Here is a 13,315-nt window from a genome sequence, read left to right as displayed (position 1 = left end):
AGGTGCTGAACCTCACATTTATCTTCTAGAGAAATTATGAGAAAGTGGCAAAGAGGCATTTGTCAAAAGACTTGACTGCACCAATATTCTGAAGTACAAGTCTAAAAGATAGTTTTCTTCTAGCTGTAAGCCCACTGCAATATGCTCAGAAGACACCATTTCATTAATGCAAGAGAAAAAAATCCATAGTTTACGAGTGAAGTAGGCAAGGAGAGTTACAGGTGGTTAATCATCTGCTCTGAACTTGGGAAATACTATACAGGTACACTAGCTCTGAGGCAATATCTGTATTCAGTTACAAAAGTCCCTCTGTAAGAACTTGGAGCATGTAGTAAATGAAACTTGTTAATAAAATCTTGCACTAAATAGTATTCAAAGAGGTATATTAAGAAGCAAAGTTTAAAAAGTTCTATTAAACATTTACGCCAAAAATTAGAAAGAAGAACTCAGGAGCATACATTAAAAAAATAGTTTTTATTTATTAAGAACTTATCTTTACAGCTATGGCTTACTGAGTGAAATTGCATTTACTCTGCAGCTATCCAAGCTTGAATTAAGAAAGGAAAAAAGGTCATGCTCGTCCCCATAATATGACTCAATGATGTGCAATACATCACTGTTCCAGGATCCACACATATTGCTTGAGCTCAGTTCTTAAACAGTCACTGTCAGAACCCAAAAAATTCCTCTAACTACCCTGAAGGACTAGAGACCCTGACAGGGGGCTCAGAGATCTTAGCACAGAGTCAATTAAAACAATTACCAACTTTGTGCTAAAAGTTACAAACCACAAAAGTTTAAATAGAATGATGGTGAATTTATCACTAAGTGAAAATATAAAATTTTAAAGTTTTTAGAATAGAAGTTCAAGAAGCAAAATAAAAGAATCTGAGCATGTCCAGTCTCTCCTTCTTCTTGTCCTCCTCTTCTCCTGTAATAGCAGCACTTTTAGATTAAAAACAGTCTAAGTGATAAGTATTAAAAAATTATTGTAAATAATGTACACGTAGTTTTTTGTATTAAAAAATAACCACCCCAAAGCAGTCAGTATGCCTCAACCCAACCTACCAGACAAACCACAGCAAGCCAGAGAACAAATGTTATAGATTAAAAAAAAAATAAATAACCTTGAAAATGAGAGCCAAAGAATCCTGTCGTCTTCATCAGTCTCAAAGCTAAGAAAAAAAGACTTTCTAACACCTCAAAGTCATCTCAACACCAAAAACCTGGTCAAGTCACCTCTCACAGGATCAAAAGAAGCTACAGTGAACTTCAGAAGCTCTGATAACCTTGACTGCATCATTAATATGGTCACTTAACCCCCCATACTCACTTTCCAGGCCACCATCCCAGGCTTTCTGCAGTCTGGATACCTCACCACTGCCTTACCCCAAGCACAAACTCCTCTGTTATCCCCACAAAGCCCCTCCAGAAAGGGGTGCTTGCCACAAGCTCCACCAGCTACAGAAAGGACCTCATCATTTACCAAAAAGGAAGCACCAATTTCTCTATGTGTAAACTGACTGCCAAGACAGATTTTGAGATATAAAACTACCCTAAGGACTGGTCTGTACTTTGCATGCATCTACCACTGATTTTTATCTTTCTTACCCTTATCAAGCAAGAGCAAAGACTGCTACAAGTCTGACAAGTCCTCATTTTCCTCAGAATAAATGGCAAGGCCAGACACTAAGCTCTAGGGCAGGGACAGAATTGACAGGCCTGCACAGAAGTCTTTGCAGATGTGACAGTCTGCATTTCACACTGGAATATAGAGGGGGGTACAAAATAACATAGAAGTAGTCCTGGCAACAGAGGGAATACACAAGCAGGGACATGGAGGAGCTGAAATAAACTGTATTTCCCCAATTGATATATTTCAGAACATCCTGAAGGCTGTTTTCAGAGATCTGCAGGCAAAATTAAGTTTCTTTGGCCTTAAAAGATGTTACCCTTTAAAAATTATTACTAAAGCCAAAGAGATAGATACTGATGCAGATGAGAAAGGCATCCCAGGTACTGAAACTCACTGAATCAAGGTTGAAAGAGACCTTCAAGATGATCTAGTCCAACCACCACCATACTAACTCCTAAACCATATCCCCCAATCCATATCCAGATGCCTCTTGGACATGTCTATAGACTGTGACTCCACCAGCTCCCTGGGCAATTTACTCCAATACCTGACCACTCTTTCAGTGAAAACAATTTTTTCTAGTATCTAATCTGAACCTCTCCTGGTGCAGCTTGAGGTCATTTCCCCTCATCTTTTCACCTGAGACATGGCAGAAGAGCCTGACTCCCCCCACTACAACCTCCTGTCAGGCAGTTAGAGAGAGCAATGAGATCCCCACTAAGCCTCCTTTTCTCCACACTAAACAACCCCAGCTCTCTGAGCTGCTCCTTATAAGATCTTTTCCAGACCCTTCACCAGCTCTCCTGCCCTTCTCTGCACTTTCCACAACCCTTGCTGGTTTTGGCCATGGATATCTGTTGGTGGACAGACTCCAGACTTGCTTTGGAATGACTCCATAACCAGACCCTCAATCCATTCTGGACAAGGCTTCTTACACCCATACATGATTTCAAGTTTGAAATTACAGTCACACTGCTGGGTCTTATGCTCTTTACATCTTTTCTCAGAAACCGTGGACCACAAGAGCTCATCCTTCTACTGTTTTCATGATCATTTTTCTAGGTTTCTGGACTATTTGTGGTATCAGGGTTTATGCACTGCATAACCTTATAAAAGAAGAGTCCCAAACCATGTGTATCTGATTACAGAACCCTCTCATATTCCTTGAGACACTCATTTTAGGACAAACAAGGAAAAAGCACAGAATATTAATTCTTTTATGTCCCCATATTAGTCATGCTATTTGATAAACTAAAGGAAAAACTTGGTAGTGAAAATATTTTCACTCCATCCCAATCGTTGATATTTTTTTGTTTTGGGAAAACAATCTTCTTTCAAGAAATTGATGTTCATTTACACCAAGGAGTCTCTGTATTCCCACATGCTTCACTAGCTTGAGATGAGAAGGCAAATGATTAAAAATTGAAGCTGTCATACATAAAGAGATTAATTTCCCTTCAAACCCATGTGTCCGCTGCCTGAGATTTCCCCCAACACGCCTTGAGTTATTCTTTGCAGAAATAATGCCAGGCTGACACATCACTTCACCAGAAATGCACTAGGAGAAAGCAGCACACAACACTTCACCAACTGAAACACAAAACAAGTTACCTCTCGTTTGTTTCTCCTGGCAACTTTAAGGAATTCCATAAGGATCTGCAATTGGGCAGCATGGGACTCCTGTAACACAGCAAATAAGGAAGTGTAACTCTTCCATGTACATCAAGAGAAACAAACACTCATTTTACACACAGAAATCCATACAGCACACAACCTACTTTCATTTAGAGGTTACCAAGAGGAAAATAGCTTAAGGAGGATTTTTAAAATGTTTTTTTAGTTTTACTTTATCTCACAAGTCTTAAAGTTCTGTTTGGTTCACAATGAGTTTTTATGTGAAGGCAACAGTCATTGTAACAGTTCTTAATAATAAGTTGAAATGCTTCTTTTTTCTTTGGCTACTGCATCTGAAATAGATTTTGGGATACAGGTTCCTCATAGACTGTCCTTCTACCTTGGAAGATCCTTAGCATCCACCTCATGGATCAACATACTAAAGGATTAAGTATTTATATAAAAAAAACACTTTTCCCAAAATTTACATTTATGCTTATGTAGAAGTTACTGCTGAAGATTTCTCCAGAGTGAAAGGCAACAATAAAGTCACTGATGAAACTAAACCATCCCTATATATTTTTCATACCAGGTTTTTTATCTCAGCCATCTGCATCGTATTTTCACCCAAGAACTTGACAGGGCAAGATGAAGAGAACCATAAGAGTAAAAATAACTAAGACCTATATAACAGCATTAATATAGCCCTAATCATATCACAGCATTCCAAGTTATTTTCACCACTTATCAAAATATTTATTATTAAAGGATTGTGAACATACATTTAAAAGGGATCAAGATATAGGAGCACACAAAATCCAGGAAAGGAGGAGGGGACAGGGAAGGTAAAGACATTGAATGCAAAAACCACTATTTTTCTACAGTTATTTTTTACTCCCCATGATCTGATAATAAGTGTGAAGTAAGTAAAGCTAGACAAGAAAAATGCTTTTAAATTATTCTTTAAATGTCAGGTGTGATTTCACTTTTTAGGCTTAGCATCCTTAGAAGATATTCATACTCAGAAATACTTAAACAGTCATATGCCTTCTTTGCTTCAGATCTGTCACAAATCATACTAAAAGGTACACAGAGGAAAAAAGTTTTATTCTCTTTTTCCCTACCAAAACTTCACTGAACCACAAAAACATATTTACAAGTCCCCATGCAATAAGGCAACATAACAGTCAAGCATATTTTGGGGTTACTTTCTTTCCATCAGAACCACAAGTTGTAAATATTGATTCTTTAAGAGTGTATAATTAAGATATTCCCAATACAACTTTCACTCACATGTTTTAAAGCATTGTCAAAATCCACCCTTCTATTCAAAGTTCACTGGGTCAAATACTGTAATAATCCAGTCTGATTTTAAGGTCTGGTTCACATAACTTGAAAATGATCACTTGAAATGAACAGCATGGAATGGCCAAACACACAGAGAACAAACCCAAATCAACCACATTTCAGTCAAACCATAGGAACAGCTTGCTTCATATTGGCTAAATCTTCAAACCAGCTTCATAAACAAGACATCTGAACTTTTCTTTCAAACATTAAATACTGAAAAAGCCTTCAGGAAAGGTGGTCATTCAGATTCTAAGTGTTCCAGCAGAAACTAAAGGGTGTGATCCTTTTCACATGCTCACTGTGTTAATTCTTTAATCTATATTCTGGACTTGTTCATCCTTATTACTAAGAAAGATCTGACATTTACTTGTGCAACAGACAATTAGCAAACTTCTTCACGTGCTTGTCTGTGTCCTATGAATCATTTTCTCTTATCCTTTTCTGTTTTCCCTACTTGTTTATACAAGCCTGCCAGCAACAGCATTATAAGCATGTTACGGGCATCACAGCTGAGATGTTACTTCACTACAAAGGTCAGCAAAACAGCCACCTTTTAAACACCAAAACACAAAAGAAAATACTAAGCAATTAATTCACCAACAGAATCTTGCTTCCAGGAAAAGGTATCAAAAGAAAAAAAAACAACTTGTAAATACACAGTGTTCATTTAAAAAAGAGAAACTTCTTACTGCTTCCAACTGCTTCTTCTTTTGCACCAGCAGCTCCAGCATCAGGTTGACATTGGCTAAGTCAAGATTGTCTTGATCAGTTCCCAACAAATCTTGAATTATCTGCCACCTGTGGCCATTCTAAAAAGAGAACAAGAGATGTGGAAGAGATGGTGAGTCCAAGCCATCCAGGGCTGCATAAGCCATCCAACAACAGCTATTAAAAGCAACACAGCAATATTTCATCTCTGTAAAACTGCAACCCAGTTTTCATGCACTGAGATGCCCAATTCTGCCATGTGTGAAGGATATGGCTCCTCTGACCTACTGTGGAACTTCTTATCTTATTTGGAATATATTTGTGCTTCATGAAAGCATATTTGCTGCTGCTGCTGGGAAAAGATTATTTCACAGCAACAATTTTATCTGATTTGTGCCCCAGCTTCTGAGAACATGCTTCTTTGGAGAGGAAAAAAAAAACCCTTCACATTTATCCAAGCTTAGCTGGATTACATCTGAAATACTGTTATGCACCAATACCTTTTAATTTTTTTAAGATCAAGTAATAGGCATAACCCTCATGCTAAACTCAAATCAAAGAGGGTAGTATCAGCTTATTTTTCCTCCTGTCACCTTTCAGATTACTCGTCCTAAGTGTAAGGGAAATGTGAAAGCTGGGAAGAAGATGGAGCTCATCAGGTTGATCTCATTTAAACTGCTTGGAGCTGTGGGGGACTCCTCAGAGAACCAAAATACTACTATACAGCCCATTCTTCCCTGAAGGCTCATTTCTCCTCTTCTTATCAATAAAAAAGGTATCTTTAAGCACAGGAAAATCAGAATAATAGGTTAATGCCAGCACAGCTTTACATCAAAAAGCTTCAGGAACCAACAGGAACAGCTGAGACGTCTAAAGAACACCTAAGAAACAAAACTGGACTAAAAAATCCTGTCCTAAAAAAGCTATGACACTAAATCAATTTATTTAAATTGGCAAGAACTAGAAATACCATCCAGTCTAAATCAGATAGTTTCAAGGGCTGTAGCCTTTTTCTATTAAGTACATTAAGAAAAATAAAATATATAATATCCATATAGAATGCACAATTTTCATACAGTGCTCAACAGAACCTATGGAAACTATTCAGCCAAAAAGTCAATTTCAATCTGGAGTAACTGGGGAAAAACCCATGGTTTTTAAGCAAGTGAACAAGATTTGAGACACATTTTAACAGACTAATGCACTAGTTAATTGTGCTACTGCTAAACTACTCAAATGTTCAAACATGCCTTAACATGATTTCTTAATGAGACCATGACTATTGCATTTGCTGCAATGTGTCTTGGATGACTTCCCCTAACACCAAAAGTAATAAAAGGCACATTAAAGAAGGGACACAGAAGCAACATTACTCTTTTTTAGATGTGTGTATTTTTATTTGCTTCCAAAAGGTAGACACACCACTGTTTTGGGCATGAAGTCATGGTAGATTGTCCACTTATTGATAATTATCAAAAATAGGTGCATCTACAAGCAGAGCTTTTAAAGGGTAAAACCAATTTCCAAGAAGCTACTGTATATGCCTTCAGGTCAGTTGTGTGCACTTCAAACCATATCTGGTTTATGCATATTTTATATTAAACATGATATATACATATTTTATAATGAATATAAAACTTACTGTGAGCAAACAAATGAATCTTTAAAGAATGCTCTTTGCAAACACTGACAGCACCAGCTTCTGCAACACAGCCCTTAAATTAATACCACTTTAATATAAGCTTTTAGAAACAGGTACTCCGTGGTTTTTAATATTATTTTGCGATCTTATTTATGAATTACAAAAGACAAGGACGTCAGACATAGCAGGTCAAGCATGAAAGTTTTTTGGCTCATGTCATATATTCTTTTTGATCTTAATGCACAAGAGCATCCACAGGTGCTGTAGAGAGGTCCTGATGAACTGAGGATACAGATCCTCTGACTCTGTGACATGAAGCAAGTCTAGAAGATAACCAGGCAGTTTTTTGTGGCATCTGAACCACAACACCAGACTCCAAACGTATCTTTCTCCCTCTTGTGGTTGGTATCAGCATTCCTGCAGTTTCCTGATAGAACACAGCTCCTCACATGTGATCAGACAAGCCCATGGCACTTCTAATCATTCACTGCTCTCATTGTAGCTGTAATTTCCAACACTCAAGGAAAATTATTACCTTTAAACAAGTGTACTTCCATGGGCAGTTTCCCAGGTTATATGCAATACATCAAAGGACACTTGCCTATGCTAACACAGCTTCTCTCTGCACATATTGCTGGAGGAAGAATGGCAGTTAACAAGGTAGAAGGGATCTACTGCCAGTGATATTGGTATTATTCCCTCTTAAAGCAAGTTAAAGCATCAGCTTAGCAGTGCAATCTCTTCTCAGTTAAGCCATGTAATTACAAATGCTGCACAGAATCATTAAATAAATATAAAGTAAAAAAGTTGGAACATACGGTGCTACTCACTGAATGGTCCAGTTTGAGTCTTTTCTCCTCAGATCTTTGCTTCTGTTTAAGAATTAATTCATTAACTAAAAAAAAAAAAAAGATATCAAAGATATTTATTTAAAGTTCACCAAAACAGTATGTAAGACTACCTCAATGTATTTACTTTAGTTACTAATTCCACTGTAAGATGTTTTTCAGTAATTAAAACAGTAGAAGATGTCTCCACTTTTTTTCTTACCAATTTATTCTGTGGAGGTTTTCTGTAACATATATAAATACTTTTTAGAAATCATCAACAAATGCAATGCCTACACATTCTCCAAATTGATTCAGTTCCTTTTTCTAAACACCCATGGTTCCCTGAGAAAGTTTTTCAACTCCAAGGCAAAAGTATATCACAAAAGAGTATGAGGGAGATAAATCAGGTAATGTTCTATTATAGGCCAAAAAAAAAAAAAGCACAGCTGAATAGAACAACTTTTTCCTTGAATTTTCATGTGCATTTCTAAAGATATACTTTTGCTATAATTTAATTTTCACCAATCTAGAGAATGCAAAGAGAAAGATAACTTCAATCCTTTGTACACATATACACACAAGCTCTTCCCCCTCCAACACATACCTCAAATCCCTGGACACAGAAGTGTGCAAACACTCTTTGGCCCAACATGCACTCCAAGACCTGCCTCAGCACAATCTCCAGCACAACATTATTAGGTCTAAATCAGGATGCCCACTGCTGAAGCATTCCTTGGCTACTGTGGCTTTCCAGATATTTATTATTAAATTGCTATCTCAGCACACGAAATCAACATTTGCTCTAATTTGGTAATTCACACTGCAATGTGTTTCCTTGAATCTTTTCTCCACAAAACTAAGTTTTAAAGTGGATTTTCACCCAGCAACATGTACCCCCTCTTTAAGAGGCAGTTAGGATTGCATATAGGTACATATATGAATATTTTCTCTGTATCTGATTTACACCTACATCCATCACGTGAGCCTCACTACTGCAGCCAAAAGAGCACAGTATCTAACACAGCCTCCACCCTTTCAGTGTCCAAGCTTTGTAAACAGGCCATGTCCTTTATTACTAGGCAGACAAGAGTGCAAGAAAATAAAAGTAAAGAGATTCACATCTCTAGCCATAAGAAAAACAGCTTTGCTTTTCACAGTATGGAAACAGCAGCAAGTTAATCTCACTACTGTCACTAAGCACACAGAACTGCTGGAGGCAGTGCAGTATTAACAATTTATAGCACTAACCTTTTTCATATAAAAATGACAACCAAGGGGCTGATACTTGGATTTTATGTTCAACATCCAGAAGACTGTAATTTACAGGACAAATTTACAAGTGCCTTCCTTCCTTAACAACTAAGATGTTTCTCATGCAAGTAAGCCTAAAGCTCACCTAAGAAGTTGGGATAAAGATGATCTATGTTGTCCACAACATAGTTGCATTTGGGACATCTGTTATTGTCCTCCAGGCTCTGGTGAATACATTTATAGCTGTTCAAAAACAAAAAACAAGAAACAAAACAAGTGAGCCCACACGAAGGAACAAAACATAAGCACAAGGTAAATAATATCAGCCTTAGACAAGGTGCATTGTTTGTGTTGCCAGCTAACAGCTGTGCTGCCAAGAACCTACAGTGGAGTCAAAATGTTCCAGTGTTTGAACTCAGAGTGTGCTACAGCAGAAAGCAAAGGTTTCTGGCAAGGATTACAAAATTTAGTCAAGTACTTCACTCTTATTTCCCTGAGGATTACTGCAATGTGGATACTCCAGCCACAACACCATCTCAGATTCATGCTCCCCCACCACTTCCACAGGCAGAGGTAGCAAACAGATTGAATTACTCAAAAGCAACTCTTCTAGATTAGCTGAATACTTAGCAATCAACATTAAAAGCATTTTAGGTAATTGAGCAGAGGAAACACCTTCACCAACTTCTTCTATTTCCCCCCACAACTGCTTTTCTTACTATCAGTGGCTTCAGAGGTGCTCACTCTTGAATTGGGGGACAGAAGAATAAGAAGATGCACTTTAGCATCAGGTTTAAAAGAGCCTGCTTGAAGTCAGAGCCTGATAGAGACATCAGATATAACATCACTCCACTCCTAATAAAAGTATTACAATGTTTCTCATCTTGGCACTCTAAAAAGTTACAGGTCACAGGGATAAAGTGTTTCCACAGAGGGCACAAAGTCCGCTGCTATCTCACCTGTTGCAAATCAAAGCTCTTCTGAAATTTACCTGAATCTGCTGCCTGAGAAAGTACTTTATACTACTATAATACCACTTCTTACAAGGTTTATTTCTAATTAGCAGGCACCATAAGAGTATAACATAGACAGGACACTATAGGACATCATGGTTCAACATTTGTACCAATCCCTAGAGGAGATGAGAACTACAAGTGGCTCCAGAAGTGCCCCTAGAGGGTTCTTGCACTTCTCCATGGAAGATGTGCTCCTCATGGCACCCAGAGATAACACACTGAAAAGTGAATGGGGCCAAGCCAATTCAACACAACAGCAAAGCCTGAAGCACATCCTCTCTCACAAGGTCTAAAATAATTGCAATGCACAATGTGCAAGCCACTTCAAACAGTGCACAGTCTTGCACAAAGGCAAGGAGGAGCTGCCAACACTGCTCTCAACACCTCTAAAGAGGTGATGCCAATAGAGATAAATTAAACTGCTCTGACTCTGGATAGTGGGTGTTACCAGCAGCTTATGAACATTCTATTTATTTACAGAGGAAATATGGTGGCACAGCACTACTTCTTAAAGATACTTGGATTTTTTTTCTTTTTAATCTAACAGGTACCCATCTTTTAAAAATTTATTTCAACCTCCTTCTTCAGTGTAGGGACAAAAGACAGAAAAGAAACAAACTCAGAATGAAAGGGTATCACAGCAACACATGCCTGTGTTACAAATCTCTTACAAATGCTGTAAGAGATGGACATTTTTTCTAATACAAGAAGCCAAATATTACCAGAAGCTGTGTCCACATTTCGTCATGTAGGCCTCTTCAATCATATCAAAACAGATGGGGCTGGAAACAAAGCAAAACAAAAATCAGAAAGATGTCTTTTCTACGTTAAAATATGAAGAAAAGTATTATTAAGTCAAAGCAACCACTTAATTATGCTTAGGTAATAATCTCCTGTATGCAAATTGAAAGGACATACTAATGCAACAGCAACCAAGCAGTATAAAGATCAAAAGGGCAATCCACAGTTCTTTGAACTCTGAATGATACTGTAGCTTGCTACAATTAGAAACCAGTAAGTGTTCACCCTTAAGCTTTTAACACCTGCAGACAACCCAAAGCCAGAGGATCTTCAACAAGCAACGTTGCAGGAAAACCTTCACACTATCTGAACTAGGGTTCAAACAAAAAGTAAAAAATAACTGGCTTTTTTTACAGGAATAGACAATGAGTATATAAATGATACCAAAACTAGTCTCTCCTTTTTTTTTCAGACAATAGCTATCTATAATTTTTAAAAGTGGCACAAAGAGGCAGAGCAGATCAGCAATAGCAATGATGTCATGAGAACAAGGACTAATAAATGGGTGGAGAAGGTGCAAACGAGGGGGTGTGCCTGCAGAGCACTGCCAGGGTTGAGGCTGCAGGAGAGCAGGATGAAACCAACAGGCAGCAGGTGAGACCAAGCCAAAGTGGGAAAGGTGGAATAACGAGTTAGTGACCAGAGCACAGCCAGCTCTCTGTGAGGGATCACCAAGAACCAAGCAGGGACGTGAAGAGAAGGATGTGTGAGCAAGCAGTGCTCCACAGGAACCTGAGCACAACAGGAGACAGGAATCCAGTGAGATGGGAAGAAATCTGGCTCCTCTGTCTGTGACATGTTTGAAAGGAAAATGAAACACAAATGAAAGAAGAGGAAAGCTGCATCCATCATACTTCCAGTGACTCCTGTGGCTGCTCTCCCTGCTAACTGGTGGGATTTGCTGTCACAAATCATCTCCAGGTCTTGGCAAGCTATCCAGCAAGATGCCACGGGCAGCAACGTCACAATTCTGCACATAACACATGGATCAGCTGGGTCAACAAGCTTCAGCTTGTTTTCACTGCCTTACAGAGACCCAAACGCTCCCCTCTCACTCCCTCAAGTCCACACCAATCTCAGTTCCGAGAGGCTTTCACCAGCACTTGTTTTCTTCATAAACAGCCTCCTCCCACCTTCTGCCAACAAGACAGTTCTCACCGAAGGAGCTGTTAATAAACTGTTAACAACTTCTGCGAAGCAGGAATCTTTTCTGCATCCAAAGCTCAGATCAGACTGAAAAAAGCAATGTTTGTCTGAGCAGGGGAGGGGAGCATCTCCACAGAAGGCATTCCCCATTCTGTAATCTATTTTAGAGTTTGCTAATGTATACTCTATATAAGTACAGTTGTTACCCCATTAGAAAAGAAATCTCAACAAAAACAGGAGAGAGGAGACACCTTAAATACTTTTTAAGCACACAGAGATGAAGCTGTGGCCCCTGCTCTGAATCACTATACTGGAAAACACAGCTGTCATGAAAGGTTTGTCCAGCCTAACATACAAGCCAGGTTGTCCTAAATAATCCATCAAATCACCAGTATAAACACAACATAAAGGGAAACAAATCAAACCAGAACGCTACTCTCTGAACCAACTGAGCCATCTCAAAAGAGGCCTCAAAAATAATTAATACACACCTGTTCCTCTTCCACCCTGACAGACCTTTTTCTACACTTGCCTTGAGTAGCACCAACTTCAGGAGTCCAGGTCACTTTTTTCAAGTTATTTAGTTTCAAGGCACTGTTTAGTCAGAGTAAATCACAAACTCAGCCAGCACGGGCTGATTATTAGGAGAAGAAGGATAAGGCACCTCTGAATTCTGTTAGCTGGACTTGAAAAGAGCAAGTCTAAGACTTAGGGTTAGATGAGTATCTAATTGTAGTTTCTCCCTACTGGCACTGGTGGTGAACAGTTCAACTGCTTGACCTTCTATTCACACTGATGTCTATGCTTTGTGTCATGCCAGAAACTGCTATTCCCCACAGGGCCAGAGGTGATGCTCCTGCAGCAATCAACAAGGCTGTAACGCTCCCCTGTCTGCAGGAGAACATCACAAATTAGAGCTAAAACAGGAAGATTACCTCCTAACATGCCAGCCACACGAGATCACTGTTCCCAAACTACTCCTTCATACCAGTTTGACAGGAGAAGTGACAGAGCCAAAACAGTTGAGAAAAAGCAATCAGAGCCAACAAATAGAGCTATTCAGTACCAGGGACATCATTAAAGGTACTGAAGGTTCCATTAAGAACTGTTTCCCCTGAAATGCTCCCTGATTTACAAGTGGAAACAAGATTGATATATTTTAATACATACTGAAGCCAAGCTGACTGCAACACGTGAAAGTTGCTATGCAACAGTTGTTTGAAGCTAATCTAACACAAAGGGAAAGTTAAGAAAGAAGTGGAGGGATGGGAACTTGCGACATGTTACAGTTTGTAGTGTAACTGCAGCTGGGAAGCACAAG

General features: G+C 38.7%; 1 protein-coding gene across 1 annotated transcript in view; it reads right to left on the bottom strand.

The window, feature by feature from the left end:
• COP1 (COP1 E3 ubiquitin ligase) overlaps positions 1 to 13,315 on the bottom strand; it is a 125,694-nt gene that overhangs the window by 107,673 nt on the left and 4,706 nt on the right. The window contains exons 2-6 of the mRNA XM_063165413.1: positions 10,770 to 10,829; positions 9,177 to 9,274; positions 7,769 to 7,845; positions 5,290 to 5,409; positions 3,248 to 3,316 (exon numbers count right to left, since the gene is read on the bottom strand). Of these exons, the coding sequence (XP_063021483.1) occupies positions 3,248 to 3,316; positions 5,290 to 5,409; positions 7,769 to 7,845; positions 9,177 to 9,274; positions 10,770 to 10,829 (424 nt within the window). The remainder of the gene's footprint in view (positions 1 to 3,247; positions 3,317 to 5,289; positions 5,410 to 7,768; positions 7,846 to 9,176; positions 9,275 to 10,769; positions 10,830 to 13,315) is intronic.

This window comes from Melospiza melodia, chromosome 11 (assembly GCF_035770615.1).
Source record: "Melospiza melodia melodia isolate bMelMel2 chromosome 11, bMelMel2.pri, whole genome shotgun sequence".
NCBI lineage: Eukaryota > Metazoa > Chordata > Aves > Passeriformes > Passerellidae > Melospiza > Melospiza melodia.
Note: the sequence above shows the minus strand (reverse complement) of the source record. Positions and strands in the feature narration are given on the sequence as shown.